This window comes from Nesoenas mayeri (assembly GCF_963082525.1).
Source record: "Nesoenas mayeri genome assembly, chromosome: 1".
NCBI lineage: Eukaryota > Metazoa > Chordata > Aves > Columbiformes > Columbidae > Nesoenas > Nesoenas mayeri.
Window position 1 is genome coordinate 3064666 of NC_137541.1, and position 23978 is coordinate 3088643.

At 42.4% G+C, this 23978-nt stretch overlaps 1 protein-coding gene across 2 annotated transcripts in view; it reads left to right on the forward strand.

Annotated features, from left to right (window-relative positions):
* CHCHD3 (coiled-coil-helix-coiled-coil-helix domain containing 3) overlaps positions 1 to 23978 on the forward strand; it is a 157955-nt gene that overhangs the window by 73330 nt on the left and 60647 nt on the right. For both annotated transcript variants that reach the window (XM_080361986.1, XM_080361987.1), the window contains exon 5: positions 19075 to 19158. In XM_080361986.1, coding sequence (XP_080218112.1) covers positions 19075 to 19158 — 84 coding nt within the window. The remainder of the gene's footprint in view (positions 1 to 19074; positions 19159 to 23978) is intronic.

Consider the following 23978-nt stretch of genomic DNA (forward strand, 5'->3'; position numbering starts at 1 on the left):
GAACAGACTCCCCAGGGAGGTGTCACAGCCTCAACCTGACAGTGTTCAAGAAGAGACTGGACAACGTCCTCAGACACACGGTGTGAACTGCGGGGTGTCCTGTGCAGGGACAGGAATTGAACTTGATGATCTTTGTGGATCCCTCGCAACTCAGCACATTCTGTGATTCTAAGTTGAGTATTTAGATGTGGAGAAGCCTCTCACCCCACTGTACTGCGGAGCTTTGTGCTTTAGCGTGCAGGATGCTTGGTCTCCTGGTAAGGCAGGGCTTGAGTTTTGTCCCTGTAGAAATAGAGAGAAAAGCATCTTTTCTAGCACAAGTTTTGGTTCTCCCACCAGCACCGGCCTTGGTGTTATCTCTCACTTGCTTTGGAAGGAATGTCTTCTACGTTCTCACTATATTCTTTTGTAGCCTTCAGGGCGAGGATTATATCAACCCTCAACATTTTCTGCAGGATCTCTTTTTGGTTTTCCCCATTTTGCCCTTAAATACTTACGCATTTCCGTGTCGTCGTAATTTATGACAGTTTTGATCTGAGAGTAACATCTGTGGAGGTTCAGGTGGCCCGGAGCAGATGGGCTGTGATGGCACTTGTACCTGAACCATCTCTGGTCCTCAGCCTCACAAATGGCTTTTTGCTGGTGATTAACTTGTAAATGTCTCTGAGCACACAGAGAAATAAAATATTTGTCAGAGTTTTTCTTCCATTAATACCAGACAGAAAAATGAACTTATATGCAGGGATTATGATAAAAGCTCTTGCTCCCTGATTGTACCTGCGCTTACATTTCTGATCTTCATTTGTACTATTTCTGTGTGCGTTATCCTTTTGAACCTGTGACTTCTAGGCTAGTTCTTCTGTCTTCTGATGGTGTTTTTTATTGTGCAAAGAAAAAAAAAGCATTTAAAATAGATACTGTTGCTACTTTTGGACATTTTCATGTTAATGCTTTGAAAAAAATTGGGTAGCTCAGAGATCAGTCAAATATTCCGTGTATTTGGTACTCCCTGTTATATTAAAAACAAACAGAGAAAGCCCTGCAGAAGTATCGAGGCTCTAGTCTTAGTCCCAGTAAATTCACTGGTAGATTTGTAGTTAAGTTTTTTCACAAAAACGCTGATCCTGTTGAAAATTTTGCTATTTACATACCCCATTCCCTCCCTATCAGTGCTCTTGCTGTATTTTGATTCCAATATAGTCCAGGTATCGTTTGGGAACATGGAAAAGAATTAGAAGATTTAGTCCAAATCCCTGCCTGCCTTTGTTATTTATTCACAGCTAAATGAGCTCTGCTTAATTTGGGCGTTCTGAATGTTAAATACTTCTATCAGTCCTTAAAAAAGCACTTGCTTGCTACTAGAATATAGATTTTGGAGTAAAATGATGTTGTCTACAATATTTCTTGACGATGACATCCAGCCTGTTGTTCATCTCATGAGATGATGGTCGGGGTGGTCAGCAATGGTGACCGCAAGTGCAGAAGACACGAGGCAGAACTACCTGATGTTAACACAGAACTGCAGCTGAAATTAAGAGGAAACCGTTCTGAATTAAGAGTTTGGATACACAGATTCCAATCTGATAATTACTTTGTTTTATTTCATTTTGGGTGGGTTTTTTTAGTCTTGTTTGATGATGCAGCTCCGTTTACATGTAGCATGGACCATGTGCACTTTGGGCTTTTTGCTACAGATTTTAAATACAAAAATCCATGTTTTTCTTAAAATAAGTTGTTTCTACCATAGTAAAGAGCTTAGATTTCAGGGGAAACTCCTTGATCCTTTATTTTGTGTTTTTGGTATTAATTCTTGTTAAGATATGACGCTATTGCCACATCACTGAAATAATTCTGCTCGCTACATGTTCCAGATTAAGGTTCTATAAAAGCAAACAAGACTGTCTATAATTTTAGCTTATAGGAGCAGAATTTATGCATCTGTGACAATATTATACATAATGTAGATTCATGTCTCCATCTCTCCTTTGGAGTGTGTGAGCTGGGACTATATGTCATGGGTGGTAATAACACTTGTGCTTTCACCGCAGTTACCTTGTCAGGATTTCAGTGTCCGAACACATTTTAACTTCTGCATGTAAATCTATTGCTTCCTCCACCTATAAATTGAGGCGGTGAAAGCAGAATGTGGCAGAGTTCTAATAGTGCTCGATGGCATAAAGAAAGAAGTGACAAATAGTCCTTACCGGAGACTGCCTGGTGGATTTGGAAAGGTGAATTACAGGTAATAAAGCTGAAATTCCCTCCGGGCAATGGGGGAATCTGATTTTTGCAGATGTCTCTAGATGTTTTGCTGACACTTGGTTAGGACGCTGTCGTTAAGTTCTATTTGAAAACAGTCTGGTGGTTTTGTAGCACCTTTTTGAGCCGCTGATTCTGTATCTGGAATGAAACCATCTCAGTTGCTAAAGTGGTGAATGTGGATTTCACTGTCTCACTCTAACTAATCTCATCTCCTTAAGTCATTGAGCTTTAGCAGGATCACACTGCATGGTGATGAATATACCAGGTATCTGTGTTTTCTCACATAGAAATAAATTGTGTGTCATTGTGAGTGGTCAGAGATTGCAAGATGAGGTCTGTTCTAAGAAAAATCTGTTTTCTGGTGGAAATTCAGCTCTTTAGCTTTTCCATCCCTTGGTCTGTTCGTGTTAAAAGCAGAATATCAGGTAAGCTTGAATAGCTGTGGATAGAGGTGATACCTTGCAGATAGTAGCAATATAATTAAATGTATTTATATATGTAAGATATATAATTTATTGATTTTTTTTCTTAGATGGTGCTATTTTTTGGTTTTGGACATTTTTCTGAAATCTTTTAAGTTATATTGTATGTCTTATTCCTCTAGACCCAAAATCATAATCAAGGAGAATCTCTTTAGAGTGGCTGTAGATACTTGCGCTCATGAGTGAACAATCGCAAAAATATTTCAAGAGCAGCACATGAAGTCTATATTTCTTTTCTACTGTTTGTTTGAAATCTGGCCGACTTTACAAGGTATAATGCGGTATAAAGGGGCCTCTCAGTTCCAGCAGGACAGGGAACTGCTGGAGAGAGTCCAGCGCAGGGCAACAAAGATGCTGAAGGGAGTGGAGCATCTCCTGTGTGAGGAAAGGCTGAGGGAGCTGGGGCTCTGGAGCTGGACAAGAGGACACTGAGGGGTGACCTCATTCATGTTTGCAGATATCTAAAGGGTGAGTGTCAGGAGGATGGAGCCAGGCTCTTCTCAGTGACAACCAATGATAGGACAAGGGGCAATGGGTTCAAACTGGAACACAGGAGGTTCCACTTAAACTTGAGAAGCAACTTGTTGGGGGTGAGGGTGTCAGAGCCTGGCCCAGGCTGCCCAGGGGGTTGTGGAGTCTCCTTCTGTGCAGACATTCCAACCCGCCTGGACACCTTCCTGTGTAACCTCATCTGGGTGTTCCTGCTCCATGGGGGGATTGCACTGGATGAGCTTCCCAGGTCCCTTCCAACCCCTGACATTCTGACATCCTGTTAAAGTGGATAAAACAAGAGTTCTGCCCTTTGCTGATATTTTTCAGTCATTTTTCCGGTCAATCTGCCTCCATTGTTTCCCTGTGACTTCTGTTTTAATCTGACACCAGACCAAGCCACTTGAAAGACAAGAAAAGCCCTTCAAACCTTAGTCCAGGTTTTCTTATTTAATTTCCGAGCTGTATCTTGCTTAATAACCTGAAACCCCAACAGGGTCTTGTGTACTTTGTATTATGACCGATGAATAAACATATTGTTAGGTCTTTTTGCCTATTTATGATCGGTCATGTTTTCTTCTGCGGAATTATTTTCTTTCTTTAAGGACAGAGCAGAGTTGTTACTCTTGTATCATTTCAGAATTAATCTAATTGGAACAATTCTTCGCTCTCCTTTATTCTGTGCGAACACCGGGGCCGTTAGTTCTGCAAGTCTTTGGTATGTCTCTCCACGCTTAGAAAATTAAGCGCTAATTCTCACCGTAGGCTGGAACAGTCTGTATTGCATGACAAATAAGGCTTAAACATGTGCTTTAAAACAAAAAGGGCACTTTACAAATGCAGAGCTTTACTTTCTAGCACTCTAAATATTGGGCAGTACACAAAGTAGTGTAAAATTGAGACGTTTCAGCAAGTCCCAAAATGTGAAAGTGTGGTTTATTTTTCCTTTTGCTGTTATGATAAAAGTACTTGGCAGCTCATATTTTCCTGCAGCCGTCTATTGCCTGGGATGAAACCTCTTTTCTCAAATGCATTTTTAAGTGCTTGCTTTCACTCACAGGCTTTCTCACAATGTACAATGGTCCTGTTAAAATACTAGTATAAATGTATAAAATGTATGGATTGTGGGCTCTCCAGGCACTGTGTTCAGACTTCTTCCAAACATCACAGACAGCCTGAAAAAGGTAAAAATAAGCAGGGAATCTGAGATTGCACAAGCAGCTGGACTGAGGCTTCGGCTCCTGCTCCTTGCCACTGGTTTTACTCCATTTTAGGGTCACTTCTCTTGAGATGCACAAAGGACCTTGTGTTGATGGGGAATGTCCGTGAGCCAGAAGCCTTTCTCAGTCCTAATTCTCTTTTGTTTCAAACTGTTAAGAAAAAGTAGTGAGTAGGCAACAAAGATGCTGGAGGGAGTGGAGCATCTCCCATGTGAGGAAAGGCTGAGGGAGCTGGGGCTCTGGAGCTGGACAAGAGGACACTGAGGAGTGACCTCATTCATGGTTACAGATATCTAAAGGGTGAGTGTCAGGAGGATGGAGCCAGGTTCTTCTCGGTGACAACCAATGATAGGACAAGGGGTAATGGGTAAAAACTGGAACACAAAAGGTTCCATTTAAATTTGAGAAGAAACTTGTTCCTGGTGAGGGTGTCAGAGCCTGGCCCAGGCTGCCCAGGGAGGTTGTGGAGTCTCCTTCTGTGCAGACATTGAAACCCACCTGGACACCTTCCTGTGTAACTTCATCTGGGTGTTCTCATCCCCTGCTCCATGGGGGGATTGCACTGGATGAGCTTTCCAGGTCCCTTCCAACCCCTGACATTCTGGGGTTCTGTGAGTATCAGGATAGTTCTGATGACTGATCAAATTTACAACTTGAAGTCGGTAGCCCAGGTTTCTTATTTGTTGTGATGCCTTTTACCCCTCACATGGAATGAAAAAAAAAGAATCCTGAAATACTTCAAAGAATGGTTTATTGGATGTTAATTTTTCTCTGATCTTTTCCTTACCTTTGTATCTCTTGCATAGATATTACATTAACTCTTGCAGGTGTTCTTCATTCCGCTAATTATCCATATTGTGTTTGTGCAGTGCTGAACGCAGCTGAATCCTCCTCCATGTCTGAGGTTGAGCTGCTCTATTTGTGATACAACAATAAACAATGAGGAAAAACCAACACAGTAATTAATAGTTTCTCTAGCGGTGGATCGTAGTGGGAAATTCTCCTCCGTTTCTACCCAACCCTTACAGTGATAATATTTGATTTTCAACTGATTGACTTGTTAATATTTAGATTGAAATTGCAGTCCTAATTTAGACTCACCCTTGATAGTAATTTAAGCAGCTGCAGTATCAGTGCAGAGTGTGAGTTAAAGCTGTGACAATTGTACTTGTTTTTGTGTTTGTGAAGATGAAGAGAAGAACAGAAATGTGAACAAGAGGCCGGAGAAACCATCGTGGTTGGTTTGCTTTGGCGAACTCAAAACACGGATTCGCTATCGTTGTCTTTGTGCTTCTCAGCTCTTTTTCTCCTCTTCAGACTGGAAAATGGTGCTTTTTGCGACCTAGATTTCTCTGTTTTAAGAATAATGGTAGGAAATAGAACAAGAGCAAGTGTAGAGTCCTATATCTGGGCAGGAACAATCCCAGGTTCCAGTTTAAGTTGGGGAATGAGCTATTAGAGAGCAGCGTAGGGGAAAGGGACCTGGGGGTCCTGGGGACAGCAGGGTGACCATGAGCCAGCACTGGGCCCTTGTGGCCAGGAAGCCAATGGGACCTGGGGTGGGTTAGAAGGGGGTGGTCAGTGGGTCAGAGAGGTTCTCCTGCCCCTCTGCTCTGCCCTGGGGAGACCACACCTGGAATCTTGTGTCCAGTTGTGGCCCCTCAGTTCCAGCAGGACAAGGAACTGCTGGAGAGAGTCCAGCGCAGCCACCAAGATGCTGAAGGGAGTGGAGCATCTCCCGTGTGAGGAAAGGCTGAGGGAGCTGGGGCTCTGGAGCTGGACAAGAGGACACTGAGGGGGGACCTCCTTAATGTTTGCAGATATCTAAAGGGTGAGTGTCAGGAGGATGGAGCCAGGCTCTTCTCGGTGACAACCAATGACAGGACAAGGGGCAATGGGTTCAAACTGGAACACAAGAGGTTCCACTTAAATTTGAGAAGAAACTTGTTCCCAGTGAGGGTGGCAGAGCCTGGCCCAGGCTGCCCAGGGGGGTTGTGGAGTCTCCTTCTGTGCAGACATTCCAACCCGCCTGGACACCTTCCTGTGTAACCTCATCTGGGTGTTCCTGCTCCATGGGGGGATTGCACTGGATGAGCTTTCCAGGTCCCTTCCAACCCCTGATGTTCTGTGATTCTGTGAAATGTGCTGAGCAGATAAACTCTGCATTCTGTCTTTCTGTGAAGTCATCTGAAGCGGTTTGGCATTCTGGTTTCTGTCTCAGCACTATTTTATTTTACTCATTAGCTATTTTTTTTCCTTGTTGATTAGATACCTTGTTTTGGTTTATACCTTGAGTTTCATTTAACGCCAGCTCCTTACGCTGTTTAGCTCTTCCCAACACACAAATTAGAGGCAGTTCTGCAGGAAAACTGGAAGCTTTCTGTCTAGATCTGTGTGATCTCTATATAAATCATCATCTTGATTGTGAAAGAAGAAAGTTGGCAAGGCTTATTTAGGTCTTTTTAATCTTTTTTGGGGCATGTAAATACAGCAGCCGACTCTAAGTGGCTGAAATTTTTGACTCTAACATTGGTTTTGTCATATATCACAAGAAACAGTAGTTCTGTGGAGACACTTGGCAACATGCAGATGGTACAGAAAGGTCAGGGAGTTTCCTTTTAATGTATTTTAACTCATGCATGACACACTGAGATACTTTAAATTATTGTCAGATTGAGGGTTCCTCAAAGGAATCCAGAGCCTCAGCCACCTTATAGGTGTAACTCTGGATATTTTCAGAGTTAATACAAACATCTCAACTTTTTTGGCTTGTGTTAAGCGATTGGCTTCACTGATAACTTGTGGCAATGAGTTCTGCAGGTTAATTATGCATTTAATTGGTTTCAAATCTGTTGCTTTTCAATTTCACTGTTCGCTGAATATCTCCTTGGTCTTGTATTATGAGAAGGAGTAAATAAGAGCCCGACTCACGTTCTCTGAACATTTAATTATTTCTGTGTACCTCTATCATGTATCCTATGTACAGAAAGAACTTTTGATGGTTTTGGTGTTTATGTATCTCCAGCTTCTTCCTTTGAAGCTTTTGGCTGTAGAGACCAGACCCGTATGTTGAATAATGTGGTCGGCAGCAGCTCAAAGAGGTGAGAGAAGGGAACGGAGCTGGTGAGGGGCTGGAGCACAAGTGTGATGGAGCGGCTGAGGGACCTGGGGGGTTCAGCTGGAGAACAGGAGCTGAGGGGAGACCTTCTGATCTCTGAACTGCCTGAAAGGAGCTTGGAGCCAGGGGGGTCGGGCTCTGCTCCCCAGGAACAAGCGCCAGGAGCAGAGGAAACGGCCTCAAGTTGCGCCAGGGGAGGTTGAGGTTGGATGTGGGGAACAATTCGTTCCCCAAAGGGCTGTGGGGCATTGGAACAGGCTGCCCAGGGCAGTGCTGGAGTCACCATCCTTGGAGGGGTTGAACAGATGCAGAGATGAGGTTCTTAAGGACAGAGTTTAGTGCTAGATTTAGGTTATGGTTGGACCTTATGATCTTAAGGGTCTCTTCCAACCAAAATGATTGTGTGATTCTTACAGTAGTGAGCAAGTGAGGGCAAACCCCATGTTGGTGTCCATCAACCACCTTAGAACCAGCTGGTTAAGAAAGGCGTTTATCTCTCTGTATTCACCTTGGGTTCCTATGTGCAGTGCTGGGCTCTCTGTTTTAGAATGATGTGAAGGTCCTTGAATGTGTCCAGAGGAGAACCTTAAGGTCAGTCTCTCAGATTCATCGTGCCAAGCTCCTTTGCTTGTGCCGACCCTGCTGGGATGACAGTGTGCTCTGTGGTCATCGAGATGGAAGGAGAAGAAGAGTCTTTGTGTCTGCTGCCAGCACAGAAGGTGTGAGACGGGAACACCAACCTCCATCTGTGCTGGTGAACTAACGTGGGCAGGACTCGGGCTGGCAGCACCACAGTGTAACCTGTGAGCATGACTTTTGAGCTTGTGGTCCAAGCCCACTAGTAGAGTGGTGAAATGATGCTTTGTCAGGGTTTGGGGTGCAGCAAATATCTCATCACCCCACGTTCTCTCAGTATCTGCTTGTGTCAAGGTTGTCTTCTAATTCATTCCTGTTCTGTTCTTTACGCTTGCTGGTGAAAGGTTTGGACAGAATGTCCTAGGAGGTGTGGCAGAGGACTCTGCATTTGTCTACATTGGAGAGAAGGAGGCCGAGGGGTGACCTCCTGGCTCTCTACAGCATCCTGAGGAGGGGACACATGCGGAGGGAGGTGCTGAGCTCTTCTCCCTGGGATCTAGTGACAAGACATGGGGGAATGGCTCAAAACTGCACCTGTGGAGGTTTAGACTTAACATGAGGCAGCATTTCTTTACAGAGATGATGGTCAAACACTGGAACAGGCTTCCTAGAGAGGTGGTCAATACCTCAAACCTGCCAGTGTTTGGGTGGCATTTGGACAATGCCCTTAAGGACACGTTTCAATTCTTGATCAGCCCTGAAGTGCTCAGGCAGTTGGACTATAGATGAGGTCCCTTCCAGTTGAAATAGCCTGTTCTAGTCTAGTCTAAGTTCTTGTGATGCTGTACATGGTCTTCATGAGCGAAGATGATCTCCAGTTACCATCATCTCAGCATTTCCCTGTTTCTAAATGGCTGAAGTTATCTCAGCTGTGAATTACCTGAAACATGGGACGCTGACCATGTCATCTTCTCTGCTTTGATTTAATTTTTTTGGTGTGTGCCATTTCTATCAACAAGTTTTATTAAGCCTTTGAGCGTCTCATTGGACGTTGTGATTATTTGCCTTTCAGTTTCTTTGTGTAAAATATTGTTGAATTATTTTCGAATATCTCATTACACAACTGTTTTGTTCTTTCCTTTTGCGTGAAAAATGTTTAGTAAAATGTAGACATGTGCTTTTCTAACAGCCACTCTCACCTATGTTAATAACTCTAAATATTTTGTCAAATTTGCATGACGAGGATGTCGGAGTGAGGAATAGTAATAGTACCATCTAACTCTCCCTTAAATATATTTCCTGCTTCCAATTACTAACTGGTATTTATAAGTTTGGCCTTTTTTAGTTGCTTGGTCCCAAATTATTAACACACTCAGCCGTGCACCATCCGAACTGGGCAGGACTTTAAAAAAACCCCATTATTTTCATTTGTTTTTCCAGCTCGATCTTTACAAAATGAAGTGTTTGTCTCCCTTGCTGTCTTGTATTAAGTCTGCTGTTTCCATCAGTTTTATATCTATTTTCTCTGCTTAGAATATTATTTCTTTCTGTTAGAGCAATACAGATTTCAGCAGAGCTTGAAGTATAATGATGTTAACCACTGCACAGATGTGTAGCGGCTTCCAGCCTCTGCCCTGGAGACTTTACAATCAAATGAGAAGAGAAATAAAAGTGCAATGAATGAAAGTTGGACATAGAAATTCAATGGCTCGTGTTATGGAATTAAACAAAAGGAAGATGCTCACCAATAATCAATCCGTAAATCAATCCGCACTCATTGCAGAGATGCTCTGTTCAAGGCATTTAGTCTCTTGTGGGTTTATTTCAGAATAAGTTGGTCAAACTTAAAAGAAAATTCTGATAGACCGGCATTGTAATTTGCTAATTAAAATACTAAGAGCATTACATCTTGCTGGATCCCCACAGATGCTTCCAGCCCTTTGCCTCCACTTTCCCAGGGCTTTGCTTGATCGTAGTTTGCATTTAATAATTTAAACAGGTATATTAGCTTTGCTTATAACGTGGGATTTTCACAATTAGTTAAATGCTGTAGAGATGTGATGACAAGGACTAATAATCCTATTATTGGCTGGAACTGAGTTTTCCAAGTGCTGTGAGGAATGAAAGAGAAGAGCTAAAAAGCAATGACTTGTCATTGGGATAAATGTTGTATAGCACTGATATATATGCCATATTAATTAGCTATGAGTATTTTCTTTACCATATCATTTCTTGTGTATCTTGATGGGAAAAGTCTTTTGTGAAAGCCGTAGCGTTCCTAAAACTGATACTCCCTTGGCAATGCTGAGGTTAAATACCTGAATGTTTCACTGTTAAGTCATATTTCTAATTTAAAAGATCATCTTGTTTCTGAGTTACAGCTTCTGTCTTAAATCATTTGCTATTTGCAATTCTTTTATTAGCAAGCTGTTTAGAAAAACCTCTGCTTTGCAATAATGGTAAACAGTATTGCTGCGTTATTGAAGAGTCAATGAGTTTTGATGGTTTGTTTATTATGAAAGAGAAGAGTTCAATTTAACAAGATCTGATTTAAAACAAATAGAAATAATCTATTGTCTTAAAGATATTTTGCAGCAGTCCCTTCTTGAACACACAATAATGAAAGTACTGCTTATATTGTATCTTTCCAATTGAGAAACACCTGGTGTAGTTATAAGTGATTCAATTTTGTGTCCTAAGCAGAAATCAATAACTTGAATAGCTGAGAAGAAATAAATGTACTCTTCTTTTGTATTCCAAAGCGGGTTTACCTACTTGGGCATCATTCTTTTTTGCCTTTAGTGGAAAGTGGTTACCAGGATGACAGATGGAGGAGCCAATTCCAATGATGCAACTTCTGTTGGAAGGAAATGATATAAATTCATGTATAGTTTTGATCAGTTGATACAAGAAGTAGGATATTTGCTGGTGGACAATAATAGTGGAGAACGTGGGGTCCTGATGCTGCTGAACCTCTGAAAAACTGAGATCAGATTAAGTTTAGTGTGGGATTTCAGATGAGATTGACTTTGAAGTAGGTTTCAATGAGATGTTGAGTTTCCATTGCCTATATTAGTGCGGTGTCTATAAGAATCATTGAGTCTATTGACTCTTTGGTTTATAAGGCAAAAGAAAGAAGTTGTGGCTTTTAAAACTATAATAATAATATAAATTCCACGTGTTGACAAAATATCCTGCATTCCTGAAGCAAAAAGTCCCGAGATGGAAAGCTTAGAGGATTTCCAAATTTTCTCTAATCTGAATATTGAGATATTAAGCAACAAATTTCTTCTTAATGATTCATTTTTGGACATCAGTGGTGATGTGGAGTGGGAGTTCCTTCTGGTTCCTTATGTTTTCCATGATATATTGTTTTAAAGTATATCAAATACTGGCTCATAGTGCTTACTAATACCTTTTCTTTCCCTTTCTGTTGTTCATTTCACCCAGGAATTTCCAAGTATTGCTTCAAAATTGTAGTTAGATCAATTCTGAACACAGTAAAAAGGACACAAATTTCTATTATTTATTACAATAGCGGTACAACAACAAAGGTGCAAGTAGAACATAGTCCTAAATCTCTTTAGTGGCAGGTTTTTTCATAAATTTTACAGCATAATAGTTCTCTTGCTCCATTTTTATAGAGAGAAATCCACACACAGAGCAGTGTATGGCTGCTTCTTGAAGATTAGTGGAAAACTGTACATATTTGACATATGACTGAAACATCAGAAGCTGTCAGAAATGGTTATAGACATTATTTGAGTTGCTACAAATACCTGGCAGCAGTACAGAAAGTCTTTAAAATGTTTGATCTTTTTGGACTGCTTTAGTTAAGTGAAAAGCGTGTATACAGCTTCAGAAATAAGTCATGTCTTTCTCTTATTCCTGTTGACATGCATATATGTAATACAGATCTATTTATTGTCTCTCTTTTTTTCTCTGAATTATGATTGGATGGAAACATGAGGCTTTTCTGCATATTGCTGATGTATATAATAGTCATGAATATATTTCAACTTCATTTTCAAGAAAATCTGTTGATCTCAAACTGATGAAACCAGATGGTTCCCTCAGTGAGGAGCAGAGTTGAAGAGAGCAGCTTTTCTTCAGTGCTCACATTGCTCATTTTGTGGTAGCATTTTGTAGGACTCATAGAATCATTTTAGCTGGAAAAAGACCTGTCAGATCATTGATCATTTGAGACCACACCTGGAATCTTGTGTCCAGTTGTGGCCCCTCAGTTCCAGCAGGACAGGGAACTGCTGGAGAGAGTCCAGCACAGGGCAACAAAGATGCTGCAGGGAGTGGAGCATCTCCTGTATGAGGAAAGGCTGAGGGAGCTGGGGCTCTGGAGCTGGACAAGATGACACTGAGGGGTGACCTCATTCATGTTTACAGATATCTAAAGGGTGAGTGTCAGGAGGATGGAGCCAGGCTCTTCTCAGTGACAACCAATGATAGGACAAGGGGTAATGGGTTCAAACTGGAATACAGGAGCTTCCATTTAAATTTGAGAAGAAACTTGTTGGGGGTGAGGGTGGCAGAGCCTGGCCCAGGCTGCCCAGGGGGGTTGTGGAGTCTCCTTCTGTGCAGACATTCCAACCCACCTGGACACCTTCCTGTGTAACCTCATCTGGGTGTTCCTGCTCCATGGGGGGATTGCACTGGATGAGCTTTCCGGGTCCTTCCAACCCCTGACATTCTGGGGTTCTGTGAGTCTAACCATTAATTCAACACTGCCAAGTCCACTGCTAACTCATGTCCCTGAGAACCTCATGTCCGTCTGTCCAACCCTCCAGGGATGGTGACTCCAGCACTGCCCTGGGCAGCCTGTTCCAATGCTCCACAGCCCTTTGGGGAAGAAATTGTTCCCCACATCCAACCTCAACCTCCCCTGGCGCAACTTGAGGCCGTTTCCTCTGCTCCTGGCGCTTGTTCCTGGGGAGCAGAGCCCGACCCCCCTGGCTCCAAGCTCCTTTCAGGCAGTTCAGAGATCAGAAGGTCTCCCCTCAGCTCCTGTTCTCCAGCTGAACCCCCCAGGTCCTTCAGCCGCTCCCATCACACTTGTGCTCCAGCCCCTCACCAGCTTCTGGTGAAATAGTTCAGACTGGAAGGAACGTGGAGGCCTCTCAAGTGTTTGGTGACTAAGTACTCAACTACTTCTGCTACTACTTTTCCTTGAACCCTGTGTCTGCACACAGAATCTGGGAGACCTTGCTGATGAAGACAACGTCATTGAGCTTGGTCAGTCTCACACTTGGAGGCTTTCAAAACCCACCTACATATGACCTTGAGGTACCAGGTCTGGCCTCTTGACCCTGTTGAAAGCAGCTGACCGTGTTTTGAGCGGGAGCTGCATATCTCCTGAGGTCCCTTTGAGAACCTCAGCTCTGTGTTGACTTTCATTAAATCATCCACCTTGTTCAGCAGATGTCCCTGAGGCACGGAATGACCTTACAACCCTCGAGGTTATAAGGAAGGTATGTATTTATTTATGATGCCGGACACACGGGGAATCATTTCACCTAATACATGTGTAAAATTACAGTACCTGTGAGCTTGGTTAAATGCAGTACAGTGTTACATATTCATGAAAGTTTTAGGAATGCCTATACATATTCATACCCTGTCCCTGAGAAGGTGGTTCTTACTACAATGAGTTCCGGGAGACCATTTCCATAGTCTCCACCTCCGGCTCCTCCTGGTTGCAGCTGCGCAGTGATCGTGACCCCGGGTCCTCTTTCTCTGTACACGGTACCTTTGGTCCAGTGTGATGAGTTGGTTGGGTCTCAGACTGCTGAGTTGGTTAAAACTGGCGTATCTCCTGTCCTGTGCCCAAGTTTCTGTAATCTAGTTCACCCAAGGATGCACCAAGGATTATTATCTTTGCAAGGCGTCTGTGAAGTCCTGTTTCTCATACAATAAGTTACACAGAGCTAAGCAAGGCTGGGCAATAGTGATGTGGGTTAAAGGGTTAGCTCTCTAAGTGTCTTTAGTGATGTGGGGTAGGGTTAGTTCTTTAAGTGTCAAGTCTTAGTTTTTTTAAGTGTTAATTAGTTAATTGTTAATTTCCTGTATCATCCCACATCTTCCTTGTTAAACTTTTTGACTTCTGATCTCATAGAACCTCTTCTTGTTGGGACGAGACGATTAACAAAGTTCTGTGTTGCTGAATAGCAACATGCCTCTGGATTTCAGTTACATGTTGCTGTGGATTACATTAAAAATGGGAATCCATAACTCTTTTGTTTGACACACTGTACATTTGCATTTTCTCCTTTGGTCTATAACTAGATTTAGTAAATGAAGCTTAATGTTACATGTTCTGTATAGACTGGATCTAACTTGTTCATAAATTTGTTTAATTTTCTCCATTAGCCTCCTCTCCATGTGATCTTTTTTATCTACACTATTTCTTTTAGGACTTCATTCTTTTTAGAAAATGTACTGTAGCACATTTCCTGGTAATTACAGAAGCTTGTTTTAATTACAGTTGTCAAAGAATATGTTTTATGCTGCATTATTGTTGCTGCTGTTTTTAATGCTTAACTCTTCCCTACACTTAGAAGTGGAAATGAACATAGTTTTTTGTAAGTGGTGTGTCTGGTTATTTTTTGTGGTGAGGAATGATCTTGGGAATAGCAATAGCTTCAAAAAAAAATCATTTTGTTGAGGGAAAGGAGAAGCATATGTTCCTAAGAATACCCATAAGTTATTTCCATTGCCCATTCGTAATGGTTTATGTATATATTTTGAAATAGAAGGTTAAAATTGAAAAGTGCTATAATCTGACATACATTAAATGTAGAAATTGAGAATCATGTTTATTTGGACACTGTTTTAGTGAGTGAAGATCAGTTTGGCTGACCATAGTAATTTATGGGTTATGAACATTTTCGTGTTTGATTTTGTCAACACGCAAATGCGAATGCCCAGGGCTGTATATGATGGTTGAGTGTAGGTTGTTACAGAAGAGTTTCTGGGCAGAACAGTATAGTGGACATTGAAAACTGAATAATTGCTCTACAACAAGAGTCATAGTACATGAGTGACATTACTGTCAACGAGCTCGTGAATCCCCACCCTGCGTGAAGCTACAGATGCGTGCGTTCATTCATCCAGCAAACCTCAAACTGTAGAACAAACAGAAAATCTCCAGCAGTGTAATGATGGAACATCTTTTTGAGATGTGGTGGTTGGTGCATCACATCAATCCTGACCTGCTGGCAGTTCTGTGAGATGCTGAAGACCAGCCCTCTGCCACCGCTTCACTTCATGAGTTTGTGAACCTTCTCTTCAAAGCACATGGAATCCTTGGTCCAACTCCAGTCCATTGACTAGATCATGGCACTAAGTGCCACGTCCAATCTCAGTTTAGAAACTTCCAGGGCCGGTGAGTCCAGCACCTCCCTGGGCAGCCATTCCAATGCCTGACCACTCTCTGCACAGAATTGCTTTCTAATCTCCAGCCTCAATTTCCCCTGGCAGAGTTGAAGCCCATGGCCCCTTGTCCTATTGGTGATGCCTGGGAGAAGAGCCCAATCCTCACCTGGCTAGAACTGCCCTTCAGGTAGTTCTAGAGAGTGCTGAGCTCACCTCTAAGCCTCCTCTTCTCCAGACTAAACAAGCCCAGCTCCCTCAGCCTCTCCCCATAGGGCTTGTGTTCAAGTCCCTTCCCCAGTCCTGTTGCTCTTCTCTGTAATTAGGTGACTCACCACAGCGACTGTTCCGGCACACACAGACACTTGATTCTGATCATTTACTTGTACTAATCTCAGTCAGCTTCCCAATGGTGTCAAAAGGTTTCATTTGTTATTGAAGCAGGTACTTTGGTCTTTAGAGCTCCCTCAGCCTCTCCCCATAGGGCTTGTGCTCAAGTCCCTTCCCCAGTCTTGTTGCTCTTCTCTGGACCCGCTCCAGCACTTCAATCTGTTTCCTGAGCTGAGGGGCCCAGAACTGAACACAACACTCCAGATGTGGCCTCCCCAATGCAGAGCACAGGGGGAGGATCACTGCCCTTGGCCTGCTGACCGCACTAGTTTGGATACAGGACAGGACACCATTGGCCTTCTTGGCCACCTGGGCACACTGGTGGCTCATGTTGAGCTTCCTGTCAATGAGCACCTATTCTATCTTATTGGCATTTCAAAATCAGTGTTGCTGTATGTTCCAGCTCATGGGTAAAATGGTGTGAAATACTGTTGAATTACACAGAGTCACAGAATGTTCTAAGAACTAAAACTTGACCGAATTCTCCCGAGCATTATGGAACATTAATTTTACATTTTCTTTGTCACTGGCCTATTTAACTCACACAAATGGAATGTTCTTGAGTTTGCAGATATTTCCCAGATCCTGAGGTGGTTATACAGAAAGTGTTTGTGTGTAACTATGATAATACATTGGAATATTGTTTGGGGTATTTGGAAGATGATGATTTGGGGAGGCAGAACCTGCGGGGGATTTTCAGCTGTTTGTGGAACAGCAGCAAGAGGTGATACAGAGATTATCTGGAAAAAGCAAACCTATGATCAATATGAAGCACACTAGTTAGGCCATAGGATATTTAGTGTAATCAGCTTTGGAAAAACCTATAATTAGTTTTTACGTAGTAAATAAAGGCTGATTTCAGTGGTGGTGGGCAGGGCTGTATCATCTGCTCCATGACATTATACTGGAGATGAGATGGTTGGGTGAGGATTGTTTTGTCCAACTGGAATTCAAGTTTGGCTGTGGACTTTTGGGAGAACAGGGAAATTTTGGTGAAGTTTCATTGAAAAATAACAAAAAAAACCAAACTCAAAACAAAAAGCAAAAAACCCACTGTCGAGGGTTTAGATTGCGGGGTGACAATAAAACCCTGGAAGATGTATTGTTAACCTCCTCTGCTCCTCTGGCTTCTCCCCTTTGCTCCTCCCTCTCCCCACTTCCAACTCAGCACAGGTGATCAGGGGGGAAAGAAGGACACAGAGAAGAGAGCTGGAAGAAATAAAAATGTTTTACTAATGCTACTAATAAAAATAGAGAAAATAATACAAAATATACCAAACCAATCTTGAAAGTCTCAGCAACTGCAGAGCCGGCACCCAAAGTCCTGGACTGGACTCTGCAGCCAACCGGAGCTGGATTCAGTCTGTCACTGGCCTCAGTTCGCAGGGACGACTAGCAAGGTCCTCTCCTTATGTCAGCCATAGCGAAAAGGGACGAGATCCTCATGATCTCCCACTTTTATATGAAGTATCATGTGAATGGGATGTTATACACAGTTGGTCAGTTTCTTGGTCACCTGTTTCTCGTTGCTCCTCTTGCGAGATGTCCATCCGTGCTTATCAATAAGTTTGCATTCCATTGCTGTGTTTACCAAAACATGTATCTGGTTCTCCAGGAAAATGCAGCGAATATGAAGCTTTAGCTGACAGGCAAATTCACTAAAAGAGAAACTTGTTCTTTAACAACACCAGGACACCCACCAAAACCCAAACCAAATCACTGCAAAGCAGTTTTCTGCTTGACACGTGTACACTCTTCTGCATTCTTTCGATTTGATATTATATCATTAATTCGACTTTGGTTTTCATTTTACATGCTTCAGGATATAGAGAAAAAGGTAAGTAATTAAGTAAGAAACAACCAAAACGCCCAAGTTATTTTATTCTTCATCTGTCTGCAAAAAAGTGCAAATCTTGACCAAGAGAATTAAGTTCTATATCTATAGAACAAATATCGCACAATGTATAAAGTAAGTTTTCTTACATCTGTGAGCATGACCTGTTAGAGTACAAGAGTTTATCATTTTCTGTGGTCCTGTAGAATAGGACTTTTTGCTGTTGGCTTTGTAGCATCACTACCTGGGTGAATACAACACCTTAGAGGTTAATGATGTTGAGTGGGCAATTGTGGTAATGACCGCTGGTAGTTAATTATTAGTCACTAAAGATGTTTTATTATTAAAAGATTATGAGCCTGGAATGAATCTGCGCTGATTACTCAGGCATTAAATCCTCCGCAGCTTGTTAAAAATCACTTGTCTGATATTTCTTTTGGAGGACTTGTAGCTTTGTATGTGTTTTGTGTGCTCTTAATGCGTTTTAGAATTCTTTGAGTCCCCTTAATACTACGTATTGGAACGTATTACAGATGAAAGGCCAAAATAATATCAGCTTGCTCAGTAGAGCTGGAAGCAGCATCTCTTAGATGAATACTCAAGTCATAGTAGTATTGGAAAGGTAGATATTCAAACCTTTTCTATATCTTTTGCATTATTGGCCATGGGAGGGATCCTGCAGGGAAGGGTTTTGGCTTAGTTGGACACCACAACCAATTTAGGAGTTTCTAGGAGAATAATTACTGATTAAACAGCGGGTTTAGATGTACTTTTTAGGTTTGCTTTTGCAAATATATAAGCTTTGGGTTTTTCCTTATCATTTGCTTAATAGGATTAAGCACACGCTGAATACATTCCTGAAAAGGGTTTTTTTGAGGGAAACAAAAGCTACTTTAAAAAAGTTCCTTATACCTCTGCCTACAAATATGTGGATGCAAGTTCAGCTCTTTTCATATCAAAACATCCACTTGATTAAGAAGTAAAGTTAAATATTCAGGCTATGTGTGTACTCGGTAGCTTGAGAAAGTTTCCTTAAGTTCAAAGTTTGCAAAGTTAATTAAAAAATATAATAATCTCAGCAAGATTCGCTTGGTTCTGTCTTCCCGGTGTTTCCAAATACATTTGGACAAACGGCCCAGCTGTTGAGGAGCAAACCCCATACAATAGACAATCTCTTTTTTCAATACCGCAATCACCGTCTTATTAATGCTTCGTTTGGCAAAAACTAATAGACCGCAGTTCTCAATCGGGTGCGATTTATAGGGGATGTTTATCGGGCTCACTCTTGATCCAGTTTTCTTTTTCCATATCTTTTTTTAGGCCAAGCAGCTGGAGGAGAAGGACCGAGAACTGAAGAAGCACGACGCCTATTACAAAGAGCAGCTGGCTCGGCTGGAGGAAAGGGTGAGCCTGTTTTTCCCTATTAATAAGAGTTCACTGTTCCCTTTTGCTCCTGACTTTCTGGTTATGTTTTACTGTTCAACAAGATGACTTTTCCAAAGATATAAAGATAAAAACTCTGACCACAGGGGTGCGGTTTTGGTATTAACTGCTGTATCTTCTGGCTTAACGTTGACAAGATGGAGGGTTTAACTAAGTACTCACGTTTGCAACGCGATTTCATGTCATCGTAATTACATACAGAGAAATAATCCCAGTGAGGTCACTTTTATACCAGCACTGACATAGTCAGTGTAAGCGAATAAGTATCACCATTTTATCCTTCAAATTGTATGTGAAGTGTGCAGATATATACTGAATACTTATAGTATATTGTCATGGTCTGTTCGGCGATGGACTTGTGATGGTTCTTTTCCCTTGATCTCAGAGCGCAAAATTAAGCTGACCAAAAAGCCAAGGGGTTATAATTCAATCAAGCAGTGTTATTTTGTTAATTTGCCCTTAAAGCAGCATGCGATAGAGAGACAGAGTGAGAAAAAGGGGAAAGAAATAGGGAAAAGTAAGGGTGAAGATGAGAAATCAGGTTGTGTTTATCACCATCCAGTTCCAGAAGCTCCCTCTGGTCTCCGGTCCCGTGGAGTCTGGCCGATCCCCCATCGTGGTTTGGGATCCTCTGGCGGGAAGATCTTCAATGGTGTCCATTCTGGAGTCACCTTGTATGCTTCTTCACCCTCCCTTGCTCCTATTGTTTCAGGCCAGTCTCACAACCCGGGCTCGTACTGCGCAGGCTCAAAAGATCCTCGCTTTCTTTTGCCAGCGCTTACGTGTCCAGCATTCAGGGGTCTTTCTCTGGTCCATTGGGTGAGCTCAGGCCCCTTGGTGAACTTCTGGACATGCTCCTTTTTGTTGGCCATTGTTTGGGGGAGCATGTGGGGGACATGTGTAACTGATGCTGCAGGTGAGAACACATCTTCTGGATGGCAGCTCTTGTCCCTGAGTCGAAGAGACCCTCATAACAACAGCTTTCAGGAGGCGGGGGCTGGTTTGGCTGAAGTCCATGCAACAGCCATTGTGAGCAGCAGCCCCCCCATATCGGATAAACCAGTGCAACACAATGGCCTCAGGCCTCTCTCCAAGTCATTGTCCATGGGTTCTTTTGGTCTCGGCTTCAGTTCTCTGAGTCCTTCATGGTGATGTTCAGGCAAATACTGCTCCATCTTCAGACTGACTCTCACATATATATACAGAATTCCTGCTTTTGTTGGGTGGAGTTGGTGTTTCCTCCAAAAGCCACCAATATGTGGGGGGTTGAATGTTAATCGCAAGTTGTTTGTGCCGTGTTCAGAAAGCACTTATGTGTCTTTTTGTCGCAGTCGGCTTGAAACTAAACGCACAGAACAGCTTGGTGAGCCGTGTGACGTGCTCACGATGTTTTAACATATTGCTGTGAACAGCCTTAGTCTTTACAGGTTATTATTTTATAGGATGTTAATTTCAAATAATTACCGCTGTCATCATTTTCTAGATCCCAGGTTGGTTGTAACCTTCAGTCCCCCTCTGCCTTCTTCCTGAGCCTGCCCGTTGTTGATTAATTTGGATATTTCTTTAGTTAGCTTGGAAAATGATATTAACAAGTTACATATTCATTTATGCAACGTAGCAGGAGAGAAGAAAACCCCTTGTTTTTATGGATTAGGAAGAAGAGCATGTTGCATGAATTATCAGTGTATATAATTGGTCTTAATGAATATTTTAAATAGAGGGCATATCAGATACTGTCTCAGTGTTTTGTCCTCCCTTTTTGAAGAGGATGTTAATGAAGCCATGTTTTTGGCAATGAAAAATAGTTTGAAAGGATGAGTGTAAATTAGTTTAATGATGGTAATGCTGCATTATTTAAACACTTAAAAATTAAGATCCTTCACAAAAAACCCACAACACAATCCTCACAGAATACCTTTCCTGTTTGCAAATAATGTTAGAGCACAAATCCACAAAGCAGACTCTCAGGAGGCAAAATTCTTAGGAAAGGCAGATTTAACGGAGTAGAATAGCAGAAGGGCCGGTTCAAGCTGGGAACCTGCACATAGAAAACTGCAAACTTTTGTATCTTTGCAGGCCATTCACACCATGATTCCGTCCGATAGTGATATTTCACGTTGAGGTCTTCTTGCTTCTCATTGGGTCTTTTTCACTGATTCCACGTGGGCCTTTGTTTTCAGCTGTAGATATTGGTTATGGTCCATAGCCTTGCAGATGCTGTTTTGTCTGAATGAATCCTTTCTTCTTAGCCAAGTGCAAAACGGGCCCCGTTTTGCCAGTGTCTGTAATGTCTCTGCGTTAGCCTTGGACGGTTCTTTTTCCCAGTCATTTATATTTTTTTTATCCCAGCAAAGTTCAAAATAGACCTTATCTTAGTGACACTCACACTTTATATATTTATAAATGTTAATGAGGTGACCCTCAGTGTCCTCTTGTCCAGCTCCAGAGCCCCAGCTCCCTCAGCCTTTCCTCATAAGGGAGATGCTCCACTCCCTTAATCATCTTTGTTGCCCTACGCTGGACTCTCTCCCGCAGTTCCCTGTCCTGCTGGAACTGAATTGGCCCAGAACTGGACACAAGATTCCAGGTGTGGTCTCCCCAGGACAGAGCAGAGGGGCAGGAGAACCTCTCTCGATCTACTGACCACCCCCCTTCTAATACACCCCAGGATGCCATTGGCCTTCCTGGCCACAAGGGCCCAGTGCTGGCTCATGGTCATCTTGTTGTCCACCAGGACCCCAGGTCCCTTTCCGCTACACTGCTCTCTAATATGTAATTCCCCAACTTACACTGGAACCTGGGGTTGTTCCTGCCCAGATACAGGACTCTACACTTTCCCTTGTTAAATTTCATTAGGTTATTCCCCACCCAACTCTCCAGCCTGTCCAGGTCTCTGATGGCAGCACAGCCTCTGGCGTGTCAGCCACTCCTCCCAACTTAGTGTCATCAGCAAACTTGCTGATAGTGCACTCTATTCCCTCGTCTAAATTGTTAATGAAGAGCCTTACAGGCTCTCCAGCCTGTCCAGGTCTCTGGATGGCAACACAGCTCCCAGTGCCACCTCTCCTCCCAGCTGCTCTTCTCCTTCCCCGCATGTCTCCTGGAAGGGGTTCTTGGCCTGGCTGCAGCTCAACCCTTTCCCTCCTCTGAGACCTTGACCAAACTGCTGCTGGTTTGGTCGGGGCGTCGAGCACATCGGCCACAGCAACAAATAAGTTGTTCTTCTTAGTTAATGTTACGTTAGGCTGCTGATACAACACGCTCACTTACTACTGTTCATTGAAGACTTCCAACGTGGAATCATGCTTTAATAGGCATGTGGAGTTATAATTCTTGTGTACAAATGAACTATAAGCAAGTACATTAGAGTACTAAAGTGTTATGCCCTGAGTGATGGGAAATAGGTGTTTGTTACCATCTCTTGCTATCTCTTCTTTGGCTTAGAAATCTCCAGGACTGCAGTTGTGAATTGAGTGTCCTGTGCCATGGACGATGTTTGCTCTGTCTTCAGAGTGGAGCTCTTGTGATATTAAGGCTTGTGTTTTCATTCTGACTTATTATTTGTAAGCTAAGGATCCTTTGCTTTGCCAGGGCGGCATCCAGGTTGTTTTCCAAGTACACGTGCGTATCTTTTCCACACAAAATAGAGTCGTCGGAGCTCTGAAAGGAGATGAACTCTGTGCTCACATCTGGCATTGAACTTTGTCAGAGATGTGACGATTACAGAGTGCAAAGCTGCAGAAGCAGAGGGGTCGCGTTTCCTGCTATCCCAGCTTTGCCGTTATTAAGGTCATTTGTGAGATTCTGCATTGGCCATTTTTGAGGCTGGAAATAGAGCTTTACGTAAAAAGGGAAGGTCTGGACAGGCTTAATGTTTTGGAAATTACAGAGCACAATAATAAGCTGCTTGTTTGTTCCTAAGCTTGTCCTGATTTCAGAGGTACACGAAGTCAAGAGTATGGGCTGTTCAGCAGAGAAAAATATCAGAAAAGGGGGATGTGAAGCAAGTGGAGCTCAGAGAAGTTATGTCAGTATGAAGAAATGTGCAATACGAGTCTGTCACCTGTGACAAAGAATGCTAATTACCTTCTCAGATCATTCGTACATCAAATAAGCACACTTGAAAAATACTTAAGTTATGCATATGTGGTATTTCTGTCTGTTGCATCATGGAGTGTCAGAGCTCATCTGTATGATTAATTGGCTTTTTGATTACTTCGCGTTTTCAATTAGAAGCTTCGTATTTGTGTTCTTCAGTGCTGCTGGAAAAACAATGGAGACATTGATAATAAAGGGAGATGACAACAGAACAGATTAGTGTCGGCGCAGTGTGCTCCTTATGGAGAAAATTACTCTACATATTCAGTGCCAGATGAAGTCTGTCAATTATAAAATATTTCAGTGACTGAGTGAAGATGCTCAACCTTTTCAGAGGATTAATACGGGACAAACTAACTGTGCACCAGTGACAGCTGTGATACTAAACCATAAACAATTCTATTCTCCAGGGCAATATCTCTTCATAAATTTGGTTTATGTGCTAAAAACCTTTTGATACTTTCCAAAATCCCAGCGATTCCCCAAACAGCTGCCAGTGTTTCTAGGTCAAAGATGGCACATGAGCGATGAGTTATTACATGCTCCACAGCAGCAAAGCCAAATGAGATAGTTTAACAAAGGAGTTAAAGAATAACCTTCTCATACTGTATATCTCACTGGGATGTAAAGCTGTTATTTAAGAGTTTGCACTTTGAGAGGAATTTATTGGTGTTTTTCATAGT